Source organism: Macaca thibetana, chromosome 16 (assembly GCF_024542745.1).
Source record: "Macaca thibetana thibetana isolate TM-01 chromosome 16, ASM2454274v1, whole genome shotgun sequence".
NCBI lineage: Eukaryota > Metazoa > Chordata > Mammalia > Primates > Cercopithecidae > Macaca > Macaca thibetana.
Window position 1 is genome coordinate 29665979 of NC_065593.1, and position 27192 is coordinate 29693170.

At 47.5% G+C, this 27192-nt stretch overlaps 2 protein-coding genes and 1 pseudogene across 7 annotated transcripts in view; 2 read left to right on the forward strand and 1 right to left on the reverse strand.

Moving 5' to 3' along the window:
* CCT6B (chaperonin containing TCP1 subunit 6B) overlaps positions 1–601 on the reverse strand; it is a 52840-nt gene extending 52239 nt beyond the window's left edge. The window contains exon 1 of the mRNA XM_050765642.1: positions 445–601. Within this exon, the coding sequence (XP_050621599.1) occupies positions 445–492 (48 nt within the window). The 5' untranslated portion in view covers positions 493–601. The remainder of the gene's footprint in view (positions 1–444) is intronic.
* Positions 581–24532, forward strand: LIG3 (DNA ligase 3). 5 transcript variants are annotated; one of them, XM_050765635.1, is made up of 20 exons: positions 581–704; positions 3052–3602; positions 5886–6029; positions 9054–9251; positions 10415–10566; positions 11125–11291; positions 11426–11503; positions 11976–12144; positions 14039–14194; positions 15827–15958; positions 16331–16410; positions 17473–17560; positions 17947–18024; positions 18343–18466; positions 19036–19178; positions 19516–19590; positions 20729–20875; positions 21385–21580; positions 22145–22266; positions 23738–24532. In XM_050765635.1, exons 2-20 carry the CDS (start codon positions 3056–3058, stop codon positions 23969–23971), a joined length of 3030 nt encoding a protein of 1009 aa, XP_050621592.1. In that variant the 5' UTR covers positions 581–704; positions 3052–3055; the 3' UTR covers positions 23972–24532. The 5 variants fall into 5 exon arrangements, with proteins under 5 accessions (XP_050621592.1, XP_050621595.1, XP_050621597.1 ...); XM_050765638.1 differs by having other exon boundaries at positions 22470–23829; XM_050765637.1 differs by lacking the exon at positions 581–704 and adding an exon at positions 905–1223.
* Positions 24338–25561, forward strand: LOC126938285 (oligosaccharyltransferase complex subunit OSTC-like; annotated as a pseudogene). The gene is made up of 2 exons (XR_007720055.1): positions 24338–24387; positions 24739–25561. The product of XR_007720055.1 is annotated as an oligosaccharyltransferase complex subunit OSTC-like (transcript).
* The last annotated feature ends 1631 nt before the right edge of the window (positions 25562–27192 follow it).

The following is a 27192-nucleotide window of genomic DNA, read 5'->3' on the forward strand; positions in this document are numbered from 1 at the left end:
GAATCTGTTCCTTGCTTACCTAACAAGGCCCAATTGTTTGCTGTTCCTAGACTCTGAAGAGGTCATTTACCCTCAGGCTGCTACACTTGTAAAAATCGCCATCCCCAACTCTCATGGAGCTGGCTTCAGATTTAAGATAATACACTTTGAACGATATACAATCAAGGAGTTTCTCCTCCATCACTCCTTTACATTTTATATCTACCTGCTATTTAGTGCCTCGTCTCAATTCCATGAAAGTTACTGACTACTATTTACTAGGCAGTCTGCAGGACACAAAGAGAGGGATTATATTTAAAAAACAGATTGACGCAATCTCTGCCTTCCCCGACCTCATTACGGTATCTTTAAAAACTAGATCCTCTCTAACAGTATGAGAAAATCAAGGGGATCCTCGGAAGTTCAGGCCAGGCTGCGTTCCGAGGAGCCACCACGTCCCCTCACCTCCGCTTCCCGGGCGGCGATTGCAGGTTGAAAACTACTTCCAAACATCACAGGGCAGGCAGACTGTGACTATGACCCACGTGGCAGACGGGGGCGGGGACAGGTAGAGCGGCCGCGGCCTCGGTTCTTGCGCCTGCGTGCTGCCTCCAGCTCAAGGACCCGGATTTAAAGAGACAGGAGCTCCAACCGTCGTGGGCTGCCGGCGGCCTGTAGTGAGCTAGTCCCGAGGCCTGCGGTGAGCGCCGGAGCTGGAGAGGCAGGTGAGGAGCGGCGCGGCGGGGCCCGGCATGGGGAAGGCAGCGGGCCGGGGCGGGGAGCTCGGCGCGGCCGAGGAGCCAACCCCCCGGCTCCTCCCCCGCCCGCCTGCAGAGCCCCGGGGCACACCCTCCGTGACGTGGCGGCCCTCCCGGGAGCCCAGGGGGAGGCTCGCGGCTCCCCGGGACCCCCACGGTGCCGCGTGAGGCGGGGAAGCCGGCGCCGGGCCGTGCGCCCTGGGGAACCCACGGGGCCTTCTCGTATCCCGGCCCGTCGTGCGTCCTCCTGCGCTGAAGCGGGCGCGCTCGGGTGGGGCTCTGGGAGCCTTGATCACTTCCCGCCTGCGTCCCGGACCCGGTGGAGGAGCGATCTTTTCTACCTCGCCGGGGGTCGCGGCCTACTCCGCCCGCCCCACTGTCCCCGCCATTCTCCGAGAGCGGCGCGGGAAGCCCTTCGAGAAAAGCGGCGGCGGCCAGGCCTCAGCGATTTCCCTCTCTGGCCCCTGGGCTGCGGCCGTTGTGAGGGTGCGGAACGAGGGACAGACGGGTTTCCTCAAAGCTGCATTGTGCCTCCTCGTGGCCCAGCGCCTCCCGAGCCTCCCTCAAGTCCACTCCTTTCATAATTGGGGCCCTAGAGGTTGCTCTGCAAATTGATCTTCCAGGGAAAGTGTTGAAACTCACTTGTTCTGACCTCCTTTTATGGGTCTGCCGTACTTCCACCCACCTCACCTCTGTGGTTCTTAAACTTTGAGCGTTATATAGCCCTTTGTGAATGTCACGAAAGTGATAGACCTCCAAAAATCCGTGCATTTTCGAATGTACATTTTGTATACATTTTTAGAGAGTTCAGAACCGCCTCCCTCCCCCACAACCAGCGCATTCATGGATTCCTTGTAATTTTCCCAACTACCCTGTGATGTAGGTATTTTTACCCTATTTTAGAAATAAGAAAACAGATGCAGATAAATTAAGTTTTCTCCGAGGTAACAGTCGGTAAACTGTACCGTCAGACTTGCACTCCCATCCCTTATTCCAGGTCCACCAGCTTTCCTTCACACCATGTTGCACTACAGTAAGCAAAGCCTGCTTTTTAACATGATAGCAATTTTGCTTCACAGCTTCTTCAGACAACATAATTCCAGTATACTTAAAACTAGGACTATAAAATGCTTTAGAAAACATGAATATAAGAAGATGCTGATATAATCTTTTTCCATTTGGATTGATTTATGAGTTCCTGTGAGTCTTGCTGCCCAGTTACTTCAGCACTCTCTGATTCAAGTTGCTGAATTATAAACAGGTTAATTGCACATCGGGAGCCTCTTCTTGAAACATAACGACTTCACCGATCATGATAGGAGCTGACGTTAATCAGTGAGAGCTCTTGCTGTGTGCCCAACTGTTTTAAGGGTTTTACTCTTAGAATAGCTATTTGAGTTAGGTCCCATAATTAGTCACATTTTACAGATGAGGAAGCTCAGAAACAGAGGTAAGTAACCCATCAAAGTTATACAGCTGGTACGTGGCCGAGTTAGGATTTGAACTCAGGCAGTCTGATTCCAGGCTCTGCTTAGTTGTCTCTCAATGTAGGGATTCTAACTCAATTCCAAATCTGTATAGTGGCTTGATTTCTGAGGATGGTGTATGTGTTAAACTTCACAATAAAAACTTTATGAACATAATGTAATTTTTACTGGTGATTAAAAAGAAACTTCAGGACCGGGCGCAGTGGCTCATGCCTGTAATCCCAGCACTTTGGGAGGCCAAGGCAGGCGGATCACCTGAGATCGGGAGTTGTAGACCAGCCTGACCAACATGGAGAAACCCCGTCTCTACTAAAAATACAAAAAAAATTAGCTGGGCATGGTGATGCATGCCTGTAATCCCAACTATCTGGGAGGCTGGGGCAGGAGTATCATTTGAACCCCGGAGGAGGAGGTTGCGGTAAGCTGAGATTGACCCATTGTACTCCAGCCTGGGCAACAAGAGTGAAACTCCACCTCAAAAAAAAAAAAGAAACTTCAGGATCTTGTAATACTTAAAGGTCATCATCTATTATGAGTATCATATGTTGCTGATGACCTAAAAAGAGCTTTTATGTTATTTGGATTTTCTTCATTGTGATTTACTAGATGTACATGTGTGCATTAGATAATTGAACACCCTTTTGTGAGCTGGCTTTTCCTGTATCAGAACTCTTTCATGCTGTAGAGTAGACAATAAATGTAATACTTTGGAAAGTGTTTGATTAGTCGTCATGGATTATATAAGAGGCTGGCCTTTGGAAAATTGGAAGCCTATCTCCTTGTTTATATCTTTTTTTTTTTTTTTGGCCTCCTACCCTTTCATGCAGCTATATGTCTTTGGCTTTCAAGATCCCCTTTCCACAAACCCTCCGTGCACTCAGCCGAAAAGAACTGTACCTATTCCGAGAACATCACAGGCCTGATGTAAGACAATTCAGCCAGTGGTCAGAAACAGATCTGCTTCATGGACACCCTGTCTTCCTGAGAAGAAAGCCTGTTCTGTCATTCCAGGGAAGCCATCTAAGATCACGTGCCACCTGCCTTGTTTTCTTGCCAGGGTTGCATGTGGGACTCTGTAGTGGCCCCTGTGAGATGGCTGAGCAACGGTTCTGTGTGGACTATGCCAAGCGTGGCACAGCTGGCTGCAAAAAATGCAAGGAAAAGATTGTGAAGGGCATATGCCGAATTGGCAAAGTGGTGCCCAATCCCTTCTCAGAGTCTGGGGGTGATATGAAAGAGTGGTACCACATTAAATGCATGTTTGAGAAACTAGAGCGGGCCCGGGCCACCACAAAAAAAATCGAGGACCTCACAGAGCTGGAAGGCTGGGAAGAGCTGGAAGATAATGAGAAGGAACAGATAACCCAGCACATTGCAGGTAAGGTAGAGAACACTGCTTTCCCATCTTACTGGTGCTGACAGAAAGAGGGATAAGGAGTTCAATTGCTTGCTTTCTCTTTTTTTTAACTTTGTTTTTTAAGAAATGGGGTCTCACTCTGTTGCCCAGGCCAGTATGTAATGTCACAGTCATAGCTCACTGCAGTCTTGCACTACCAGACTCAGGTCATCCTGACTCAGCTTCCCAAGCAGTTGGGATTACAGGCGCAAGCCACCATGCCCGGCCTTTAACGTTTTATTTGGAAATAATTTTAAACTCACTGAAGTGTTGCAAGATTAAAAAGAGTACAAAGAGCGTTCATATTCCTTTTACCCATATTTACCAATTAACATTTTACTCTATTTGCTTTATCATATTTGTTCATGTGCTCTCTCTCTTTACACACACACACACACCTGCGTGCACTCACTTTAAACCATTTAAGAATAAGTTGCATACATCATGGCCCTTTAAAATTCTTTAGTGTATATACCTTGAGAATAGGATATATGACCATTATGTGACTATAATACAGCTATCATCTTCAGAAAATTTGTCCTTGATACAATACTTTAATCTACCATCTGTATACTGTTTTGTCAATGGATTGAGTCATACCTTCAATAGCTTTTTTTCCTGCAGTATAGAATCCCAGTTTAGGATCATATCGGATAATTGCATTTAGTTGTATTTCTTTGGCATCCTTTAATCTGAAAAATTTCCATAGTCTCTCTTTTAGACATTGATATTTTGGAAGAATAGAGTACTGATTACTATCCTTTTACCTTTTTTCCTGCAGCATATAATTCATTACTGTACTTAACTAATTTGATACTTAATTGTCTCCTATTTGGCCAATTAGGAACCCCTTTACACTGTCCTCTGTGTCCTGTATACCCTCATTACTTTTTTAAATATACTTCTTTACTTTGGGTATAGCAGGATGCTTTTAGTCTTATCCTATATGCATCCTTCCCCAGCCCTGAAATTCGCAATTTCTCTGGGGAGTACAGATTTCTGTTAGTGGGAAATGGTATTAAAGAATAAAACCTGGATGCTATGTGTCCACATTGTCATGGGCTATCTGTTTCTTTCTTTTTTTTTTTTTTTTTTGAGACAGAGTCTCACTCTGTGGCCCAGACTGGAGTGCAGTGGCACTATCTTACTGCAACCTCTGCCTTCCAGGTTCAAGTGATTCTCCTGTCTCAGCCTCCCAAGTAGCTGGGACTACAGGCACATAACACCACACCCGGCTAATTTTTGTGTTTTTAGTAGAGACAGGGTTTTACCATGTTGGTCTGGCTGATCTTGAACTCCTGACCTCAAATGATCCACCCACCTTGGCCTCCCAAAGTGCTGGGATTACAGGCGTGAGCACCCAGCCATGGCGTGTCTGTTTCTAAGCCCTTTCAGCAGACAGAGCTAGAAAATATATGCATGTAAAATTCATACCTATATATGGCTATATAACATGTTTGCATGTACACGCATATTTACATATGTATATTTTAGAATTTATGCCAATACCTCCAAATCCAATTAGTCCTCTTTGACCTTCAGCGTCTGTAAAATAATGTTCATATCTTCAATTTTGTTCTGGTCACTGTAGGAAGACAGTTAACAATGGCGCTAAAAATGGGTATCTGTCCTTGTTCTTTGAAAGGAAAAAAGACTTCCAGGAAGGAAAACTTTACTTCCCATATACTTTATTCTCAGGGTCCCCATCCCACCTTGCACTGCCTTAGCTATTGGCCTCTGCCTTTGTTACTTCTTGACCCATCTTTCATTTGGAGGAAGAGAAATACAGGTAGAGCTCATGACTCAGATAATTAAGCAGCTGGAAATTTTCCTTCCTATGCTAGATTGACATGCTCCGTGATCCTCATTTACTTTTTGTTCATCTCTAAATTGAAGCTAATTCTGTGGGGTTGGCGTTCCCTAAGTTTCATCCATCAAACTATGATTTCTGATTTCCCCAAATTGTTATTTCTGGAGACTTATGTATGGGATAAGAAGTGGAGAATGTTGATGAAAATTTAAGTTACTAATAGAGGTAAATCGTAACTGGATCTTTTGTCTCCAGAATATCCTTCCCTCCTCTCCCCGTAATACCCTATTACCTATTACCCCCACTCAAAAACTACCAGCCACCAGCCAGCCTTGGGCTAGTGCTAGGGTAGTGACTTAACAGGCAAGGCTCTAGAAGCCGTTGATAGATTCTTTGGATGTTTTTTCAGAGATCTTTCACCGAAGGATATTTTATCTTCTTTTGTGATCCTACAGATCTGTCTTCTAAGGCAGCAAGTACACCAAAGAAGAAAGCTGTTGTCCAGGCTAAGTTGACAACCACTGGCCAGGTGACTTCTCCAGTGAAAAGCGCCTCATTTGTCACCAATAACAATCCCCGGAAATTTTCTGGCTTTTCAGGTAAGATAGGTTAGGGCTACTTTAGCTGTTATAGTGCTGCTTTTATTTTGTATTCTACTTAGGATTCTGGCTAAGAGTGAAAATTCTGTGCTATCTCATCTCATAAATAATTTGCTTCTGTCTGAGCAGAAACAGGTAATGGCTAATGCTAAGCCTTCTACTTGATTTTTATGTTTGTTTGTTGGTTGGTTTTTGGGTTTTTTTTTTGAGATGAAGTCTTGCTCTGTCATCCAAGCTGGAGTGCAGTGGTGCATTCTCAGCTCACTGCAACCTCCACCTCCTGGGTTCAAGCGATTCTCCCACCTCAGCCTCCCAAGTAGCTGAGATTACAGGCATCTGCCACCACGCCTGGCTAATTTTTGTATTTTCAGTAGAGATGGGGTTTCACCACGTTGGCCAGCTTGGTCTCGAACTCCTGACCTCAGGTGATCCACCTGCCCTAGCTTCCCAAAGTGCTGGGATTGCAGGCGTGAGCTACTGTGCCTGGCCAGCATTCCACTTGTATAGCGTTTCTTTCTGTACTTTAACCTCTATTGCAGCAGAAAGATTTGTTTTGTCAAGACTTTTTCCCCTTGAAATAGTTACCTGGGTCAGACAGATTATTAGAACCTGTCTTTTACTTCCTTGTGTTTTGATAATGAAGGAATTTTGAGAAATTGTACCCCTGAATATGCCTAGAGATGAAAATATGGAAGAAGGGAGATGTCATGCATGGATCTCCCTTCTTGATTCTTACAACTGTTTGTTCAAAACACTGGAACTTTATGGAACACAAAGGAAGGAAAAAAAGATCTGAAGGATATTGCTATTTGTTGGGAGGCAGTACAGCCTAGGGATGAAGCTTGCAGACTTTGGAATCAGTGAGCTCTGGGTTCAAATCCCATCTCCTAAAGGGGAGGACTGTGGCTATTATTTGTATATTCTTTGTAGGACAGATGAACAATAAAGTGTTGTTTCCTTTTCTCTTCACTATAATACACACATGCACACACGTGTATACACACATATATAGTTTCTTTTATATAAAATATGGAATTGCTGTTTCATAGACAGGGATTCAGGAAGACTTTGCTGGGGCATGTGGTGTAGATGGGAGTTGAGAAGGTCAGGATCATTTATTGGCCTTACGTAAACAGCGTTGGACTAGGGGCTTTTACATGTGTAGTTTCATTTGTTCTTCAGTTAACCCTAGACAGTACTTTTATTTAGGAAGTACTTTTTATTAGGCCTTTTTTATGACTGAGAAAGTTGAAGTTCAGGGTTATCATGGAGTTAGTATTTGCACTGAAGTCTGACTCCAGTATCTGTGCTCTTTTATACTACACTGTGTTGCTGCGTTTATTGTTTGGAGACATTCTTGTGATTGACTCAGTTGAAGAAAATAAATAAAGCCAAACCACCTGGCCTTATTTTAGAAGTCATTTGGAGATTGAAAGACATTTTATGTGATTGAAAGAAGCCTAGACCTGAGGTCAGAAGACTTGGGTTCTGATCCTTGACAGCTCAGATCCCTGAGCATGTCCTTACTTCTCTTCAGCCTCTGTCTGTGAAGCAGCAGTGGCCTCTCCTACCATAGTGTTATGTACAGGGTGCTATGGGAGCATAGGCAGCAATATATAAATTACTTTCCCCTCTGCTTCCTTGAGGTTGTGTATTTATTTGTTTAAGCTTCATCATATCTCCGTGCCTCATCTACCCCATAGTGTTCTCATGAGGACTATAAGAGATAACGTTGCAAAAACGGTGCCTGGCTCTATAGGATTTTTATTATTTTAAAATTCTGAGGTTGGTTTGTTTGTTGTTTGCTGGTAGGCCAAAGATAGAGAAGAGTCCAGGTGATGAGAAGGATGGCATGTTTCTGGAAGGGCTCCGGTGTTGGGGATGGAATTTGAGAGGAGTTGAGAGAAACAGTGTTTTAGTTCTTGCAACCTGGTTGAACATTGACACTTTGGAGATTTTGTCACTTAAAATCGTATTTAGATTCCGTATCAGAGATGAGGATGGATTTATAATTTACAAAGCCCAGACAAGAAGCAGCGTACAACAGCAGTTAGCTTAGTAATGGCTCTGCCACAAGCTTGGGAATAAAATTTGCTTTGTAAATGGTCACGAAGTGATCGATGAGTGGCGCATAGTTATTTTTAAGCGTCTGGAGGAAAGCCCTGCCCCTTGACCACCTTTTGTAAAAATGTATTTTTTTTTATAACTGCTCCTTGGGGAGCAGGGTTTTATTTTGACAATAAGAAAAGAAGGGTTGAAGTGGCAAGGGGTGGGGATGTTGAGTGTACTAGTGGGATCTGACTTTCTTAGTAGTGTCTTTGTCCTGGCTCTTTCAACAAGGAAGTGGGCCAGGAAGTCATTTGCTCTTGTCAGACCTCAATCGCCTTATCAGTAAGAGACCATTGAACTAGATAATCTTTAAGGCTTCTTCCAGCTCTGACAACCTGTGATAGCAGTAATTTCACATTGACTAACATGTGCCTTGATTTCTTACTCCTTTTTCATGCCAACTTTTCTGGGGTCAGCTTTACAATTGCTCTGAGAATCTTCTGACCGCTTTATTTATTTATTTATTTATTTTTTAGAGACAGAATCTTCCTATGTTGCCCAGGCTGGTCTCAAACTCCTGGGGTCAAGCAGTCCTCCCACGTTGGCCTCCCATAGTGTTAGGGTTACAGGTGTGAGCCACGGTGCCCAGCCAGTCCTGATCATTCTTGGCATGACTTCGGTCTTTATTCTTTTGTGAAGTGCTCACATAAAGAGATGCACATCAGTCTGGTGTTTTGCTTGGTCTAAGGAGGCCATTGCTCCTTTACCATTAATTAATAGCTGTAAGATTTGAGAAAATTACTTGGCCTCCATTTCTTTATCTGTAAGATGGGTGTAATGACATCTACCCCAAAGGTCTATTTGGGGAGAGTAAATAAAGCTAAAGTACCAGCAGAATATCTGTTAACTTCCTTCCTTCCCTTTCTTTCTTCTCAGAAAGGCAGAATGAATTCATCTCTGTTGTTTCTCCAACAGCCAAGCCCAACAACTCTGGGGAAGCCCCCTCAAGCCCCACCCCTAAGAGAAGTCTGTCTTCAAGCAAATGTGACCCCAAGCATAAGGACTGTCTGCTACGGGAGTTTCGAAAGTTATGCGCCATGGTGGCCGATAATCCTAGCTACAACACGAAGACCCAGATCATCCAGGACTTCCTGCGGAAAGGCTCAGCAGGAGGTGTGGCATGAGCATCCTGAATAGGCCTTTCCTCCAGAGAGCTCAAGGCCATGACTGCCTTCCAGGGCATATGAGCTGTGTAGTTGCCCAGGGTCCCATGTTTGGTTTAATGCTTTACTGTAGTCTGTCTTGAAATTCTTAATAATTTTGAACAAAGGGGCCGGGCGCGGTGGCTCAAGCCTGTAATCCCAGCACTTTGGGAGGCCGAGGCGGGCGGATCACAAGGTCAGGAGATCGAGACCACAGTGAAACCCCGTCTCTACTAAAAATACAAAAAATTAGCCGGGCGCGGTGGCGGGCGCCTGTAGTCCCAGCTACTCAGGAGGCTGAGGCAGGAGAATGGCGGGAACCCGGGAGGCGGAGCTTGCAGTGAGCCGAGATTGTGCCACTGCACTCCAGCCTGGGCAACAGCGTGAGACTCCGTCTCAAAAAAAAAAAAAAAAAAAAAAAAAAAAAAAAAATTTTTAACAAAGGGCCTCGCATTTGCATTTTGCACTGTACTCCTCAAATTATGTAACCAGTTTTTTTCAGAGCACTTTGGCATCTTTCTTCCTCTCCCATTATTCTGCTCCTAGGAGGCCAGAAGAACCCATCCTATTTGACTAGTTAGAAAATTTACTGTCCTACATATTTAATTAGGTTTTTGTGAACCATATACACAGCTTGGAATAGAATCTTCCAACTCTTTCTTTAATTTATCTAACAAATTGTCAATGAGCATCTGTAATGTCCTTGTCACTGGGCACCTGAAGTGAAAGTAACCACTCTGTCCAACGAGAGTTCATCTGTAGGCTAAAGGCGAGGCAGTCACACAGTCCACCAGCCTCTGAACTCCATGCTGTCTCCTACTGTAGCAATATGCACAGGGCACTATAGGAGTGTGGGCAGTGATATATAGATATGTTTTGGGCTCTGCTTCTTTGAGTTTGTTTGTTTATTTATTGAGACAAAAAAATGTGGCTGTGTTGCCCAGGCTGGAGTGCACTGGTGCAATCTCAGTTCACTGCAACCTCCACCTCTTGGGCTCAAACAGTCCTCCTGCCTCAGCCTCCCAAAGTGCTGAGATGACAGGTGTGAGCCACCTTGCCCAGTCTTCTTTGAGTTTATATATTTATGTGTTTAAGCTCTATTTCTCAAGAAGGGTTCCTTTCTTCTATCTCCAGATGGTTTCCACGGTGATGTGTACCTAACGGTGAAGCTGCTGCTGCCAGGAGTCGTTAAGACTGTTTACAACTTGAATGATAAACAGATTGTGAAGCTTTTCAGTCGCATTTTTAACTGCAACCCAGATGATATGGCACGGGACCTAGAGCAGGTCAGAGGAAGGGGAGGGAGGGTAGGCTACATTCCAGGTAGGGTTTTGCCAAGCCAGGCACCTGCAGCCTCTTTTTTTTTTTTTCTGGTTGGGACACATACTGTTTTAGGAAACTGAAACCCATTTGAGCAAGCCTTTGTTACTGCGGGAGCTGAATGTGAGGCTATAGCTGTTAATTTCGTAAGTTTCTGAGGGCGGAAACCATACCACTGCTGAACCACAGAGGCCTGGTTCTCGAAAGTCAGAATTTCAGACTTGCCCCCTCTGTCTCTCCTGGGGCTCTTATTCTGTACTCTTTTTTCTCGCTTGTTTTCTCCTGTAACTTGGGTTTACCAAGCTTTGGTTTGTTCGTGACTCTTATCCCCGGTACCATGGCAAGTTTCCATCCCCTTCTACGAATTGTGGATGGGCTAGTGTCTCTAAGAAGTGGGCTAGATATGTTGAGTTGGGATAGGAGCTATGATTGAAATTTCTTGATTCATGTTCAGTCCTGGGTCTTGGGGGATACACGTGGCCACCCTAGGGTTGCAGCAGTGGCATTTTGGTTTTTGGAGACAGGGTGACGTGTCAGAGACAATCAGAGTCTTCTTTGAGCAGAGCAAGTCTTTCCCCCCAGCTGCCAAGAGCCTCCTTACCATCCAGGAGGTGGATGAGTTCCTTCTGCGGCTGTCCAGGCTCACCAAGGAGGATGAGCAGCAACAGGCCCTGCAGGACATTGCCTCCAGGTGGGGGAGCTGCCTCTGTCAAACCATGCCCAATGGGGATTGGGCATAAAGAGATGAACTCTCTTGGGAAGGGAAGGTTCCCTTGGGGTTCCAGAGCTCTTCAAGACCAAGTTAAATGTGCCTCATTCCTCTAGGTGTACAGCCAATGATCTTAAATGCATCATCAGGTTGATCAAACATGATCTGAAGATGAACTCAGGTGCAAAACATGTGTAAGTAGCAGCTCCTCTGACAGCCCGAGCTGTCATTTTTTAGCTTCATTTGTTCCCAACTGGTATCAGGACTTCTGAGTCCCAATCAGGATCTGAATCCCCATTCAACTTTCTTTCTTTCTGTGGGACCCTGATCTGTCACTTGACCTGTCTCTGCCTCCGTTTTCTCCTATATAAAATGGAGATAACAGTACCTTTCTCACAGAGTTGTTACAGTTGAAGTGTGGAATCCATTCATGAGTCTCTTGCCTACTCCAGCCCCTCGCTAAGGCATCATGCACACAGGCACAGTATCTCAAAAGAGCTGAATTTTCCAAGAGTTTTCTCTCCTCTTGTAAAAATCTTTAGACAGTAGAACACAACCCCTTCCCTACAGATGAGGATTTCTCCTGTGAGGACAGATTGCTGTCCAAAGCCATGGAGTCAAACAAAGGCAGTGGTTTTGTTTCCTTGTTCCTGTACCCCTCGGCAGGTTAGACGCCCTTGACCCCAATGCCTATGAAGCCTTCAAAGCCTCGCGCAACCTGCAGGATGTGGTGGAACGGGTCCTTCACAATGCGCAGGAGGTGGAGAAGGAGCCGGGCCAGAGACGAGCTCTGAGCGTCCAGGCCTCGCTGATGACACCCGTGCAGCCCATGCTGGTGAGGAGTGCTGCCCTGCTTCTGCTCTCCAGCCTCTCCAAGCTCCACATCCTTCGGGCTGAGATCCGATAGGGTATGAGTGTTGAGAGTGCTTGCAAATTGACTGGAGGAGTTTGGGGAAGGAAAACGGAGGTGCAAGAGGGTATTTCTCAGTAGGAAGCGAAGGCAAAGGAGAACACAGAAGATCTAGTGGAAAGACCTGAGCCGTAGGCCCAGCTGTGCCACCAAGAAGCTGTAGAATCTTAGATGAGTGATTTCGTTTCTCTTGTCCTTCAGTCTCCTGTGTGGATGACGTCTGAGACTGCCTGAGGCATCTCCCTAGAATGGTTTATCTGTTATCTTACCTGAAGACAGATGGATGTATTAAGTAACCCCTGAGATTCTGTGACCTACTGCAAAGTAGATCTGAGAGTTGGTGGCAGAGCCAGGCTTCCTGTGACAGGGTGACTTGGGAAGAGGGAGGACACATAAGGAATGAAGGCTGATTTTGGCAGACATCATCTTGGGCCTCTGCTCATTTCATAAGAAATGGGGTTTCCTTTCCAGCATCAGTTTTCCTGTGTGACAGGGCCCACCACATATGGTGCCATGCCTACTGTGAGATTCTTTGGATTTTTGAGTGATGTACAGTGCTTTTTTTGAAACTGTCTTGTGTGTCATGCTAACGCCTTGGTTTAGGGTTTTATGTTTGAGATAAGGAAGTGTTCTCTCCCTGCTAGGAATGTGGGATAGCCAGCATCAAAACAGTGAGATCTCCATCCCAGAGATGGGACTGTGGCCACCTGCAGTAGTGGCCTTTCTGACTTTTATAAAAATGCCTCCTGGCGTCTGTTCTTTAGTTTGTCATTTAAAGACTGGCATGGGTTATATAGCTTAGTGGTTAACCACACAGGTTTTATAGGTGGGCCTAGATTCAAATCTCATTCTTGCCATTCGTTAGTGTAACTTAAGCAAGCACCTAATATCTCTAACCTTCAGTTTTGTTATCCAAAGATGAAAACAATATTTGTCACATAGGATGTCACAGCAGGGATGAAATGAGATTATGTGTGTGAAGTACTCCCAAAATGGTAGCTATTGTTGTTGGAGTTAGGCTAGCACAGGTAGGCATATAAGTAAGCGCTCCAGTATCTGGAAACCCTGTTGTAGGGACCCCCGATCACTCACCCTGCCAGCCTCACTGTCACCGGCACTCTTTAACCTTAGCTTCACATAGACCTTTTTTTTTTTTTTTTTTTTTTTTTTGAGACGGAGTCTCGCTCTGTCGCCCAGGCTGGAGTGCAATGGCGCAATCTCGGCTCACTGCAAGCTCCGCTTCCCGGGTTCACGCCATTCTCCGGCCTCAGCCTCCCGAGTAGCTGGGACTACAGGTGCCCGCCACTGCGCCCGGCTAATTTTTTTTTCTATTTTTAGTAGAGACGGGGTTTCACCATGGTCTCGATCTCCTGACCTTGTGATCCGCCCGCCTCGGCCTTCCAAAGTGCTGGGATTACAGGCGTGAGCCACCACGCCCGGCCACATAGACCTTTTTTACTGGGAGAACTGATGTGTTTAGTAAGAAGCCAGAGGCCCTGCAAGAGCCTGAATTATTGAGAAAAAAATTAAATCTTGTTTCACTGGGCTTTTGCTTGTTGTACAATGAATAGCATTCATATTCCTCAAAAGGCGAGCTCCTCTGTCAGCTCTGGTGATTATTTTATAGGCAGAATACAACATTGTCCAGCCCTTTCCGTTCCCATCACCTCTTCAACAGCCTTCCCTGAGCATTAATTATGGGCAGTCAGTCCCCAAGACCCAGGTCCTGCCCTCACTAACCCAATTACAAGGTCTTTGGCTGTTGCTGCTTAGCAGCCCCTCATTGAAAGTCTCCAGGCTTTGCTTTCCACACCCCAAGGCGGAGGCCTGCAAGTCCATTGAGTACGCAATGAAGAAATGTCCCAATGGCATGTTCTCTGAGATCAAGTACGATGGAGAGCGAGTGCAAGTGCATAAGAATGGAGACCACTTCAGCTACTTCAGCCGCAGTCTCAAGCCCGTCCTGCCTCACAAGGTATGAGTCCCTTCCTTTCCGCCAGGACCGTCTTTCCCCTTTGTGCCTCTAACAAGCTCAGGCCCAGAGTCCCATAGCCATTCCAGCTGTGGTACACAATAAGGGTTTCTTTTTTATTTGTTGAATGAATTAATTGATTTATTCATTTTTGGAGTCTTCCAGTAACGAAGGGCTGCTCAGCAGGGAGAGCCAAAGAGCCCTGACTTGGGTTAGTGAGGATAGAGCTCCCTGGAACAGTGATACTTCTTTTGCCCACAGTGATGTTGGTTGGGACAGTGAGCTCACTTGGTGAGTTGCTGTGTATCTTTTGTGTTTCCATGTCCCAGATGCTTCCCGTGAGCTAGACTAAGGCTTATATACCACAGGCTATTGGGCTGTCATTCATTAATTTGTTCAAGAATTATTTATCAGATGCTTCCCCATTGTTATAGCTAGTGGGGATATAGCAGTGGGAAAACTGGACAAAAGTTCTGGCCATCATGAAGTTTACATTCTGATGTAAACACAGTCTTATGGGGACATCTGAGAGCCAAATTCCTGCTCTAATCGGGGTGGCATTTGGAACCTTACTCCTTAGCCCTTCTCCACTCCCAAGGCTACTGTGAACCTTTGGGGGTGTCTTCAGGAAAAAGCAGCTGGAACATCTGGCTCCGGTAGCTTGTGAGCAGATGGAATTCCTATCCTTGCTATCCTTTTCTTTCCTAGCCCAGATTCAGTTTTTCAGAGCCCCAGGGGGTTCAGGGGAACGTGTGGTCCCTATGCTTACCTCAGCCTTGCCTTCCTGCTGGAGCACTGGGAACAAAGCAGGCCATTTGTTTCATATGTTCAAGAGGAGGGCTAAGCAGTGGCCTCATTGTGGAGCTTTAGTGCAGGTTCACGTGTTCTGTGAAGCACTGTAAATCACTGAGGAGCTGCTTCTGGTGAGGTTGGTGTTAAATAGACACCATCTGTGACCCAGGAAGAAGTCTAAGCACACTTTTCCAGATTTAGTCCTTTCCTTAATTTTCCCTTACCCAGTGTTCACTCATCCTTTGCCTCTCCTGTGATTTGGGTTCTTAAAGGGCTAGGTTAGGGATTGAAGGGGAATGGCATGGATGTGCTGGCCTTTCCTGTTCCTGCTCTAAGCATCCTGGGTAGTGATGGCTGTGGGTTCAGGGCTCCCGCTCAGAGAAGACACTGCTCAAGTTTCCTTGTTGCACCTGAGGGGGTTCATTTCTACCTTTCTGTTTTCAAGCAGTCTGTTCTCCCCTAATCCAATCCCCAGCCTGACAGTCACACATGTTCCACAGTAGGCACTAATCTCTGCCCACCCACCCTCCTCCTCCTCCCCCAACAGGTTTAATCTCTCTGTTTCTTCCATTTGCCTCAAAAATTGTACCTTCTCTACAGCCCATAGAAAGTGACTCAGCATGGGCTGACCTCTTCCTGGGGCTGGACAGAAGTACTGAAACAGATGGCCTCTCCCTCTTGTCCAGGTGGCTCGCAAGGCCTAGCTATATGTTTTGCGCATTAGCTGGGCCTTCCACATGTTGTTCTGTATCCCATCTGGGGCCCAGGCTTTGCCCTATATGGCATGGTTTGGGGTCCCTGCTGCCATGTCATCCCTCACCAAAGCTCCCCTTCTGCTTTCAGGTAGCCCACTTTAAGGACTACATCCCCCAGGCTTTTCCTGGGGGACACAGCATGATCTTGGATTCTGAGGTGCTTCTGATTGACAACAAGACAGGCAAACCACTGCCCTTTGGGACTCTGGGAGTGCACAAGGTACTGCCTCAGGGCTATATGTGCAAGAATGAATGAGTATGTACATGTGGATGCACGCTGCAGTCTGAAAAGGAAGGAAATATCACTTAGTGTGGGCCTTATTCTTCGCTTCTGACCTGTTTCTGGTTTGGTTTTTTGTCTTTTGCTTTTCTCCTCAAAAGGGACTGGTATTGGGAGCCAAGTTATAATTGGGTTGGTTTCCATTTAGCACTATCTGCTCAGTGCCCTTATGGCCCAGGGGCTTCAGAGCAGAAATAGGACTTTTTCATTCGGTGCCTTAGGGGGCCTCCAGAAGTGGACTGGTACTCCTTATTTTGTCATGCTCTGTGACTTTTGTTCTTTGTATACCTACTACCTCATTTTCCCTTACAGAAAGCAGCCTTCCAGGATGCTAATGTCTGCCTGTTTGTTTTTGATTGTATCTACTTTAATGATGTCAGCTTGATGGACAGGTGAGTTGGCTAGCATCTTTAAACCCAGAAACTGCCAGGAATCTGTTTTCATTTCCTCGATGAGGAAGATGGGGGCTTCAGGTTGGAAAGGAGGGTATGGGGAACCAGCTGGCACATACGTTTGCACTCAGGAGCTTGCCAAAGGCAATGGCAAGAGGGAGCTGAGAGGAAGCACAATTGCTACATGGTCCGCTCCCCGTTCAGTGTAAGAAAGAGCCCACGTGTTGACTCCATCTCGTCTCTGAGAGCTTAAGTCACAGAAGAAACCCAAACCCCCAAAGAAGTTTCTCTACTAAAGCAAAATGGACTATTGCAGAGAAATAGACTGTGAGCATATGGGGTTTCAGTTTATTTCTCCAATGACACCCCTGGGGGCATAAGGCAGATGGTTTTCAGCTCAAACGTTTTGATTTCAGAAGAGACTGACAACAGGAAGCTCCTGATTATAGGGGAGGCTATGGGTGGGACCATCTTGGAGAGAATGAGCAGTCTTGACTTAGCTGCATCCATATGCTTGTGCCTGAGAAACCAATATCAGCCCTTTCCTCACTTAGAAATGTATCTCTACCCCGTTCCTCCTGCAGCAGCCACATCCTTGATCGGGGAAGGAGAAAGAAGTAGAGAGGGAAGGAATTGGTGGGGGTAGGATTTGGGGTTTGGGTCCCGAGGCTTGTCTCAGCCTGCCTACCCAGGGGTTGGCCTTGGGACTGGGGCAAAGCAGGGTGCGGGGGATAAAAAATGAGAGTTGGAGTCACTTTTCAAGTGGGACCAGAATTTATACAATCTGGGCTAGAGGCCAGTTCTCCCTTGGCTCGCTTGATGAAGTAGAAATAGGAACTACAACTATGAACTGGCTCTATGCCACAGCTCACAATTGTCCATCTTCGGTCACGATGGAGCCCTTGCAGCCCTTGACAGCAGAGCTGTTACACATGAGGTCTTTGATCCATGGCAAACCCTTTCTTAAAGTAGCAGCTTTATCCTTGTGGCCCTTCCTTCCTCAGAATTCCTAATAAGGGTGGGAGGATCCCGGCCTAACCTCAGCTCTCCTGTTCTCCTCAGGCCTCTGTGTGAGCGGCGGAAGTTTCTTCATGACAACATGGTTGAAATTCCAAACCGGATCATGTTCTCAGAAATGAAGCGAGTCACAGTAAGTGAAGACCCTACGCTAGGCAGTGTCCTAGAAGTTTGAAAGCAGGGCAGAGAACTCCTTGGGTCAACTGCAACTGGAAGAATAAATCTTAATGTCTTATGCAGCCTCCTCATAATGTTTGCATTTGACTGTTGTATATGTTGTCTGCTAGTCTTCACCCAGAAGGGTAGGGCATGGAAATCCTTCCTAGGTAAGCCCCCTGTGTTTCAAAGCCACAGCAGCCCTCTCGTTGGAATGAGAAGCAACCTGCTTTCTAACCCTTTGTCCCTTATATTCAAGTAAGGGTGTTTCCATTGGGCACTTAAGTAGTGTGTGAAAAGGAACAACCCCCTCACCACCTTCTCCACTCTCACACCAACTTCAGCATCTCTCTTGTCCCTCAGAAAGCTTCGGACTTGGCTGACATGATAACCCGGGTGATCCGGGAGGGATTGGAGGGGCTGGTGCTGAAGGATGTGAAGGTAAGGTGGCCCTGCTTGCTTTTTCCTGTCGACTCACTCACAGCCCTCTCCCCTGAGCCTTTCCAGCCCTGACCAGGAGATGGCGGTGGCAGCCTGCAGTGGTTGGGGTGGCTGCTGGGGAAGCCTTTCCAGGGTGTGGGCAGATATGTCCTGGATCTGGAGGGCTGGTTTGTGTGTCTCCTGTAGAGCCTGGAGCCTGAGGGCTCTTCCCCTGAGGGAGGGGCACTGGGCTAGATCTGGTGTGTAGCAGTGAAGGGGTGAACCCATCCTCATGGAGTTGCCTTTCTACTCTGTGGTCTCTCTTTTGCTTCACCTCAGGGTACATATGAGCCTGGGAAGCGGCACTGGCTGAAAGTGAAGAAGGACTATTTGAATGAGGGGGCCATGGCCGACACAGCTGACCTGGTGGTCCTTGGGGCCTTCTATGGGCAAGGGAGCAAAGGTCAGGGTGGCTTCTGCCCACTGGGGTGGTACTGTTTTAGAAGGCATCGCTTGAGGTACAGGCTGGCCTTGTTACTGGCTTGATCTGCCAGCATGGCCAGTCATGACTTCCGAAGTCCTAGGATCTGGTGCCCCAAGCTGGCCTGCTTACTTGGTTAGGGAGAAGTCACTGAGTACCCTATGCTAGCCTAGCAGAAGGACGCTTACCACCAATTATTTTGTCAGGACCTGACAGCTTTCTCCTCAGGGAAAATCTCTTTCCTGACTGGAGAGGAAGCTGGAGTCTGAGGAACTAATACTTCTAAGCAATCTGTCATGTGTCCAACACAATTCAATGCCCCACAGCCCAACACGTTGGGTGTGATTATCCCTAATTTACAAAAGAGGAAATCGGGGCTTACAAAGGTTAAAATTACGCAGCCAGTAAGAGGTAGCTCCAAGAGGTAAACTCTGGCACTCTGACGGCTGGGACCCAGGTCTTCTCCCTGGCCCCGGGCTCCCTCTCCTGGGCTCTTGGGGCTGGCAGAGATGGCTCCTCCAACCCACACTCATCTCACACTCCCCTCCCAGGTGGCATGATGTCAATCTTCCTCATGGGCTGCTACGACCCTGGGAGCCAGAAGTGGTGCACAGTCACCAAGTGTGCAGGAGGCCATGATGACGCCACGCTTGCCCGCCTGCAGAATGAACTAGACATGGTGAAGATCAGCAAGGTGAGGAAGGGACTTGGTTGACCCTGGCCTCTGGACTGGCCATGATCACTGAGACAGAGGCTGTGCTTTGGGGATTACGGGTATTGTTTATCTGTCTCCCCAGAAAGAAGGGTTGCAGCTTGCTCAGGGGAGCAGGATTAGGCCTTAAAATCTCTGAATGTCGCCTTGTGGAAAATGGCTTGCATGCCTCTAGGTCGTACCCACTCTGGCCTGGGAGGATCACATTGCTCAAGAGTCAGCTGTTTAAGTGGCTTCTTATAATCTCATTACCAGGAGAAGGGATTTAAGCCTTAATCCAGGTTGGGAACAGCCCAAAATAGCATCTTTTCTCCTGTAGGACCCCAGCAAAATACCTAGCTGGCTGAAAGTCAACAAGATCTACTATCCTGACTTCATCGTCCCAGACCCAAAGGTATCAACCCAATGGCTTGGGGTCCTCCAGCCCATAGAGTTAGCTTGCAGGTTCTCTAGTGCCATAGAGAATCCATCTCACCTCGCTGAAAGTCCACCCAGGGGTGGGGATCTGGATTTCCAGCCAAGTGATAGGCACAGGGACAGCCGGACAACTCTGAGGAATTTTGAATAGAATTCTTTCTGCAATACAATTGCTTTTTAAAAAGAGAGAGAGAAGAAGAAGAGAGTACCTATCCACTCAGCGCGAAGGGTGTGTTCTAGAAGTAATCTGGCCCAATCCCTTCTTGTACTGACCAAGAAAGAGACCTAGAGAACAAACAGGACTTCCCTAAGGTTATTCAGCAGCAGCAGCAGCAGAACTGGGACCCAAGTTTCCCAGCTGCTAGCCAAAGCCTTCTTTGGTTTTTTGTTTGTTTGTTTTGTTTTTTGTTTTGTTTTGAGACGGAGTTTCACTCTTGTTGCCCAGGCTGGAGTGCAATAGCACGATCTTGGCTCACAACAACCTCCATCTCCCGGGTTCAAGCGATTCTCCTGCTTCAGCCTCCCAAGTAGCTGGGATTACAGGCATGTGCCACCACGGCCAACTAATTTTGTATTTTTAGTAGAGACGTGGTTTCTCCATGTTGGTCAGGCTGGTCTTGAACTCTTGACCTCAGGTGACCTGCCCGCCTCAGCCTCCCAAAGTGCTGGGATTACAGGCGTGAGCCACTGCACGCGGCCACCTTTGTGGTTTTAACTGTTCTGTATTGCTTCTAGCTGGTTGGGAGATCTTTTTGTTTTGTTTTGTTTTGTTTTGTTTTTTTGAGACAGGGTCTCACTCTGTTGTCCAGGCTGGAGTGCAGTGGCAAGATCTCTGCTCACTGCAGCCTCCGCCTCCCAGGTTCAAGCAGTTCTCCCACCTCAGTCTCCCAAGTAGCTGGGATTACAGGGGCGCACCACCATGCCCAGCTAATTTTTGCATTTTTAGTAGAGATAGGGTTTTACCATGTTGGCCAGGCTGGTCTCAAACTTCTGACCTCAGGTGATCCACCCGCCTCGGCCTCCCAAAGTGCTGGGATTACAGGCATGAGCCACCACGCCCGGCCACTGATACTATCTTCTTAACCAGTGATGACCTGCTGACTTACTCCTGACAGAAAGCTGCCGTGTGGGAGATCACAGGGGCTGAATTCTCCAAATCGGAGGCTCACACAGCTGATGGGATCTCCATCCGATTCCCTCGCTGCACCCGAATCCGAGATGATAAGGACTGGAAATCTGCCACTAACCTTCCCCAACTCAAGGTAGCAGCTCTTAGGTTGTATGTGTATTCTCCACCCCACTGTCCAGGCCTTGGAGCCTTGGGCATCTGGACCATTGACATGTCCTCTGTCTTCTCTTTTCCCCCATTCTCCTGTGGCAGAGCAAGGAGGGCAATTAGAGAGGGAAACAAACTGCTGCTGGGCCAGGGGCACAGCACTAGACCTCCTTCTCCCTCCATCTCTGAGCAGAGAACCTTGCATTTGCGAGGCCCCACTGAGCAGCCCTTGGTCTGGGGAATAAGAGTTTGCTCCTGTTGCCCCAGCCTTCAGTCCCTGCTTTGCTGTACCGAGAACAATGATTTGTACCCTGATTACTCAGGCTATAGGGCCACACTTTGGAATGGTACCAAGGAAGCCAACTCCTTTTCCTTGCTCTTTATCTTTCTCACATCTTTGTTCTCACATGCGCCTAAAACATACCACACACATCACCTCTGAGGCCAGTCTGGGAAGGCAATGAAACCCTCTGACATTGTCCCTCCCCGCCTCAGGAACTGTACCAGTTGTCCAAGGAGAAGGCAGACTTCACTGTAGTGGCTGGAGATGAGGGGAGCTCCACTACAGGGGGTAGCAGTGAAGAGAATAAGGGTCCCTCAGGGTCTGCTGTGTCCCGCAAGGCCCCCAGCAAGCCCTCTGCCAGTACCAAGAAAGCAGAAGGGAAGCTGAGTAACTCCAACAGCAAAGGCGGTAAGGATAGGGAGGGGCTGGGATGGTGAAGAGGGTGGTGTGAGGGGCGGAGATTCGAGGGCAGGGACGCAGTCTCACATTCCAGCCCTGAGATCTCATGATTATCTATGTCCACTGCAGTGGACATGGACTGCATTCCTGGTGTGTGTCCAGCCATGGGCCAGAGACCCTTCTGCTGGGCACCCTGTATCTGCTCAGCAAACCTGAATGGAGCAGTACCCTGGCGACAGCCAGTCTGACCAGGGAATAAGCTACCTTTGAGCTAAAGGGCTTAGCTGGTAACTCTTCACTCCCCTCTCACCTGTGCGCATAGCAGAGAAAGGCCCTGGTCCTTCCCCTTACTGCCCCTGACTGCAGGGAGCATTATCAGCAATCCCTACCCTCTTAGTTCTTTTGTATCTTATGTTTTTTTAGAGACAGGGTCTCACTCTGTCATCCAGGCTGGAGTGCAGTGGCACGACCATAGCTCACTGCAGCCTCGAACTCCTGGGTTCAATTGATCCTCCCGAGTAGCTGGGACTGTAGGTGTGCACCACCACGTCCAACTTCCTCTCTGTCCTTCAGGCAACATGCTGACTGCAAAGCCTTCTGCTGTGAAGGTGGGAGAGAAGCTGGCCATGAAGTCTTCTCCAGTGAAAGTAGGGGAGAAGCGGAAGGCTGCTGATGAGACCCTGTGCCAAACAAAGGTGAGGGTAAAAACAGCAACACACCACGTGGGCCAGTTTAGCCCAGGTTGTGTTCCTAACCCTCTGCACAAGAAGTTTGAAAGAGGATGAGCAAAGGTGTTTGGGGAACATTGGCTAAACCTCTTCCCTGCCTGCCGCCGCTCCTGTCGTGGGCAGGGTCAGCAGTGCTGCTGCTCACCCTGTGTCCTCTTGTTGCCTTGCAGAGGCGGCGAGCCAGTGAGCAGAGAGGAAGGAGAACTGTGCCAGCAGGCAGGAGATAGAACAGCCCGGCCTAGCCAGGAGAGACTGCAGGGACTCACTCAGCTGCTGGCCCCAAGTCAAAATTTACATTAAATGGGAAAGCCCAGTCTGGGTGTGGGAATGCAGCATTGTGAGTTTGTGGTCAGGCTGGAAGCAGGTCCAGCGAGCAATAAGAAGGGGAGAGGGCACTGGCTTGGTGACTCTCCTCCCACCTGAGGAACCTTTTCCCTTTTACACTTACTTGTCAGTCTTGGGTTTGGCAACATCTCCTGAGCACTTTTTTTTTTTTTTTCCCCCTCAAGTTTGGCTCTGTCTGACAGGCTGGAGTGAAGTGGTGCAATCTCAGCTCACTGCAACCTCCACCTCCCAGGTTCAAGCGATTCTTCTGCTTCAGCCTCCCGAGTAGCTGGGAGTATAGGCATGTGCCACCATGCCCAGCTAATTTTTGTATTTTTAGTAGAGACGGGGTTTCACCATGTTGGTCAGGCTGGTCTCGAAGTCCTGACCTCAAGTGATCCGCCTGCCTCGGCCTCCCAGAGTGCTGGGATTACAGGCATAAGCCACCGCACCTGGCCTCTTTTGAGCACTTTCTGATGCCAAGAACTAGGTTTAGTACTGGCTCAACTCTGGGGGAGCTGATGGCTCAAAGGACAGATAGAGAAGTAAACATAATTTACACCCATGTCATTGCACCCCCACTCTCCCCACCGCCATCCAGGAGTAAGCATAGAAGTCTGACAACTCAGGTCCTGAACTCGGTCCCCAACAGACCTGTAGAAACCTTTCCCCTCTCTCTTCCCAGCCTGAAGTCCTTGAACCCATTGAGAGTAGTAAGCAGGACTCCTGACCCTTCAGTCTAGCAGGTTGTACAGAGTAGACTGCTTGGTCTCAGGGGACATCACTGAATCTGGGGGCACTGAGTCAGAGCCAGCTCTGCCTGCCCACCATGACTGGGTGGCTCTTACACACATATGCTCTTCCCATCTCCAGGTCCCAGATGTCAAGGCCCATCCCCTCTCCTTTTCCCCTAGGCAGGGATGGAGGGGCATGTCAGTCTTGTATAACTTGGAGTGACTGGAGGGGTGGGGTTATTGATGCATAGTATTCCAGTAAACTCCTCTGCTTGTGTCCTAACTCTAGGCTCCCTCATTCTGTCCTGGGCTTATCTGGGTGAAGACCCATCTGTACCCAGTGTAGGTCTGACCCCACCGTGACCTCTCTGCATTTGCAGGTTCTGTTGGACATCTTCACTGGAGTGCGGCTTTACTTGCCACCCTCCACACCAGACTTCAGCCGTCTCAGACGCTACTTTGTGGCATTCGACGGGGACCTGGTACAGGAATTTGATATGACCTCAGCCACGCACGTGCTGGGTAGCAGGGACAAGAACCCTGCGGCCCAGCAGGTCTCCCCAGAGTGGATTTGGGCATGTATCCGGAAACGGAGACTGGTAGCTCCCTGCTAGGTTTGCTGTCTTCCCTCTCCCTCAGGCCATACTCTCCTTTACCATACTACTGGACTGGACTCAGGCTGGAGGCAGGTAGACACAGTATAGGGGGAATGGGCTTGCTTCTCCCAAACCCACCAGTTCTCCACGGTCTCTTCTGGACCAGGAATTAGTTGCTGTGGGTGCCACAACTGAAGTCAGTTTCTCTTGCTGGGTTTAAATAGATCTTTCAGATCTGGGTGCTGGGTTTACCATCTTTTTGTTTTCTTTGAAAAGCAGCTTAGTTACCTTTTTTATAAATAAAATATCTTGCAGTTGTCTTTGTCCTTTCCCCACCTACACCCCTAATAATTTCCCTAGAGATTAAGGAGTAAAGGCTGGGTTATGGCAGCTCTGTCCGCAAAGCCTTCTCTCCCGTCCTTGCCTGTTCCTTTGTACTTCCAGGCTCATTTTAAAGTCGTATTTAAAGGACTGCCCTCAGAAATGCTTCCATTTAGCAGAACTTGTGTTCGGCCGGACACCCTTTGCCAGGAACAAAGCCTCATGTGAAAGAAAACAAAATGAACTTTTTTGACTTTCTTCTCTGTGTTCTCCTATTACAGAGTGAGGATTCCCAGTTTGAAGGGAGGGGACTAGGGTCAGGTAGGACAATGGGGCCTTTATGAAGAAAGGGAAGTTACTTGGGTCACTCCTCTGGAGGGATAGAGGGCTCCAGGAAGATCTGCCTCCCCAAAACCTGGAAACAAGACTGTTCTTTAAGAATAAAAATCCACGTGGGGCTTGAGGCCAAGAACAGCCCTTGTTGCCACCAACGTGGAGACTTTGTACCGTGTCCCGTTCTTAGTGCTTGAGTGTCCCAACCTGAAGCTAAGTCACCCTGGCTGCACCTGCCAGCAGCCATGACTGTGTATGCTCTGGTGGTGGTGTCTTCCTCATGACTGGAGGAATAATTCTGTGATATTGTTGACCCCCCAAGTATTGGCTGATGAACGTGGGCATCAAAGGCCAGTAGCTTTCTTGGCCTACAGAGTAAATGGAGAGTATATTATGGAAGGACTTGCATCCAGCTTCCTGTTCACAATGGGAGGTTTAGGTTTCATAATCCTGGACCAATCGAACGCACCAAATATCCCAAAACTCAATCGATTTTTTTTCTTCTATTCATTGGATTCGTCTGTGTCCTACTGAGTTTTCTCATGGCTGGAGTATTCATGTGAATGAAACTGCCGGGCTATCTGATGGGTTAGAGTGCCTTTGAGAAGACATCAGTGCATACTGGATTTGTTCCTGTCAATGAAGTTTTACAGGCTGTACCAATCCTCCAATATGAAATGTGGGAAAGAATGAAGAGCGGCAGTAAAAGAAATACCTAGCGAAAAACACAGGAAGCATATTGAAGCTTGGACTAGAATTTCTTCTTGGTTCAGAGAGACAAGTTTATCACAGTATTTTTTTTTCCCTGCTGACCTATTGATAATACCAACAATGTTGAGTGGCATTTTTTCTTAGTTTTTAATTTCTTAAAATATACTCCATATCTTCAAGAAAAAAAAAAAAGAATAAAAATCCACACCTGAGAACAGATCCATACAACCTGCTTACAAAGAACAGCTCCTGTGCTACCTGAGGCTGATTTATTTGAAGAACAAAAGGAAGACAATTTAGTGTAAACAAGTGCTATTCAATGGAACTTTTTGCAGCAGTGGCAATATCCATAAATCTGCACTGTCCAACCAAACTAGCCACAGATAGCTGCTGAGCAATTGAAATGAAGCTAGCACAACTAAGGAACTGAAGTTCTTAGTTTAATTCAACTTCAAATGGTCACATGTCACTAGTGACTACCACACTGGACAGTGCAGGTATAGATGGAGCTCAAATCAGAGTCTTGAAACTTAATGGCTTTAACTTTAGGCAAGTTATATAACATCTAAGCCTCAATCCCTCCAAGTAGAATGGGGATAGCCACTGCACCTAAATCATAGGGTTGTCCTATTGTCCCGAGCAACATTATGTAAAGCACTTAGCCCACAGCCTACCACATAGTTATCTAGAGTTGGGAACGTCACCGCTGGTTTGCATGTCCAGACCCTACCTGGGAGAAGGGCCTAGCCTATGATTTTAGAACCCTCAGTTGCAGGTTTGCATGTTTCAGCTAACACTCCACTCTGAGTGCAGGCTCATCAGGACACCATACGGTTGTAAATTGGCTTCCATGTCCCAGTCCTGGCTTTTGAGGGTCAGTTCTCTCCTTATGAACAAATTAGCAGGCTCTGGGCTTGTAAGATCAAGGAGTACTGCATGACCGTCCCCGCCCCCACCCGGCCCAGATTTGATCTGATTGACTTTGGCTTCCACCTACTGTTTAAAATGTGTATGTTGGAGTAGGGACAGCACAGGGGAGGGGGTTACTTTCCTGACTGTAGCCCAGGACATTTGGTGTTTTTGAATAGGCACCGTTCAGCCTGGCTTCAGTATTAGGAATAAGGTACTCTTTTTATTCCATCCTCTATAGAGACAAAAAGCTGCTCCTCTTTTGAGTACTGACCTACATAGATTTCCATTTCTTCAGCCTCAGGCCAAACAACTGGACAGGGCAGCAGAACAAGACTGTCTCCTCAGGATCCTGCCAAAGGCACTGTCCTCTCCAACCTGGACCCAGCCCCACTTGCCCTTACTGGTTGCTTACACCCAGAGTGCACACTCACAGGAAAGGGGCTCTGCTGGCTGCAGGTGATCATCTTGTCCCTTCTCTGCCTTAGTGTGTGTTATTGCCATTTCAATGTCAGTGGTTTTTTATGTATTTTCTTCTAGTCTTTGCTGCTGAGATCTGACTGTATATACTATTTTGTATCCTTTCATGTATTTCTTTCATATATTTCAATGCAACCCTCAACATCATCATCATAAATCTCTCCAGCAAAATGCTGGAGGCCTCCCTCTTCTGAACCTTTACATGCTGCTGGCTGGCATCAAGCAGAGAAGTCATCACTGGGCGCTGAACAGGTCAGCTCCCTAGGGCAATGTGAGCAAAGTGTTGGGGCTCATCCTTGATCCTTTATGCCCTTTTGGCAAGATTCCTTTCTCAGTCACAGAGCAGATGGACACATAATCTTGTTCTCCCAGGGGCTGCATTCTTGGGAGTCTTTTCCCTGCGCCTTGGGTGCCTGGTCAGGGAGGTTTGTACAAGCCTGTGCACAACACAGCAGTCTGTCACGAGGCTGGGCCAACCTTTTTTT

Coding starts and splice junctions, on each gene's coding strand:
- LIG3 (XM_050765635.1), top strand. CDS start 3,056: ATGTCTTTGGCTTTCAAGATCCCCTTTCCACAAACCCTCCGTGCACTC. Junction 19,179..19,515: donor ACATGGTGAAGATCAGCAAG/GTGAGGAAGGGA, acceptor TTTCTCCTGTAG/GACCCCAGCAAAATACCTAG. Junction 20,876..21,384: donor CTAACCTTCCCCAACTCAAG/GTAGCAGCTCTT, acceptor TCCCCGCCTCAG/GAACTGTACCAGTTGTCCAA.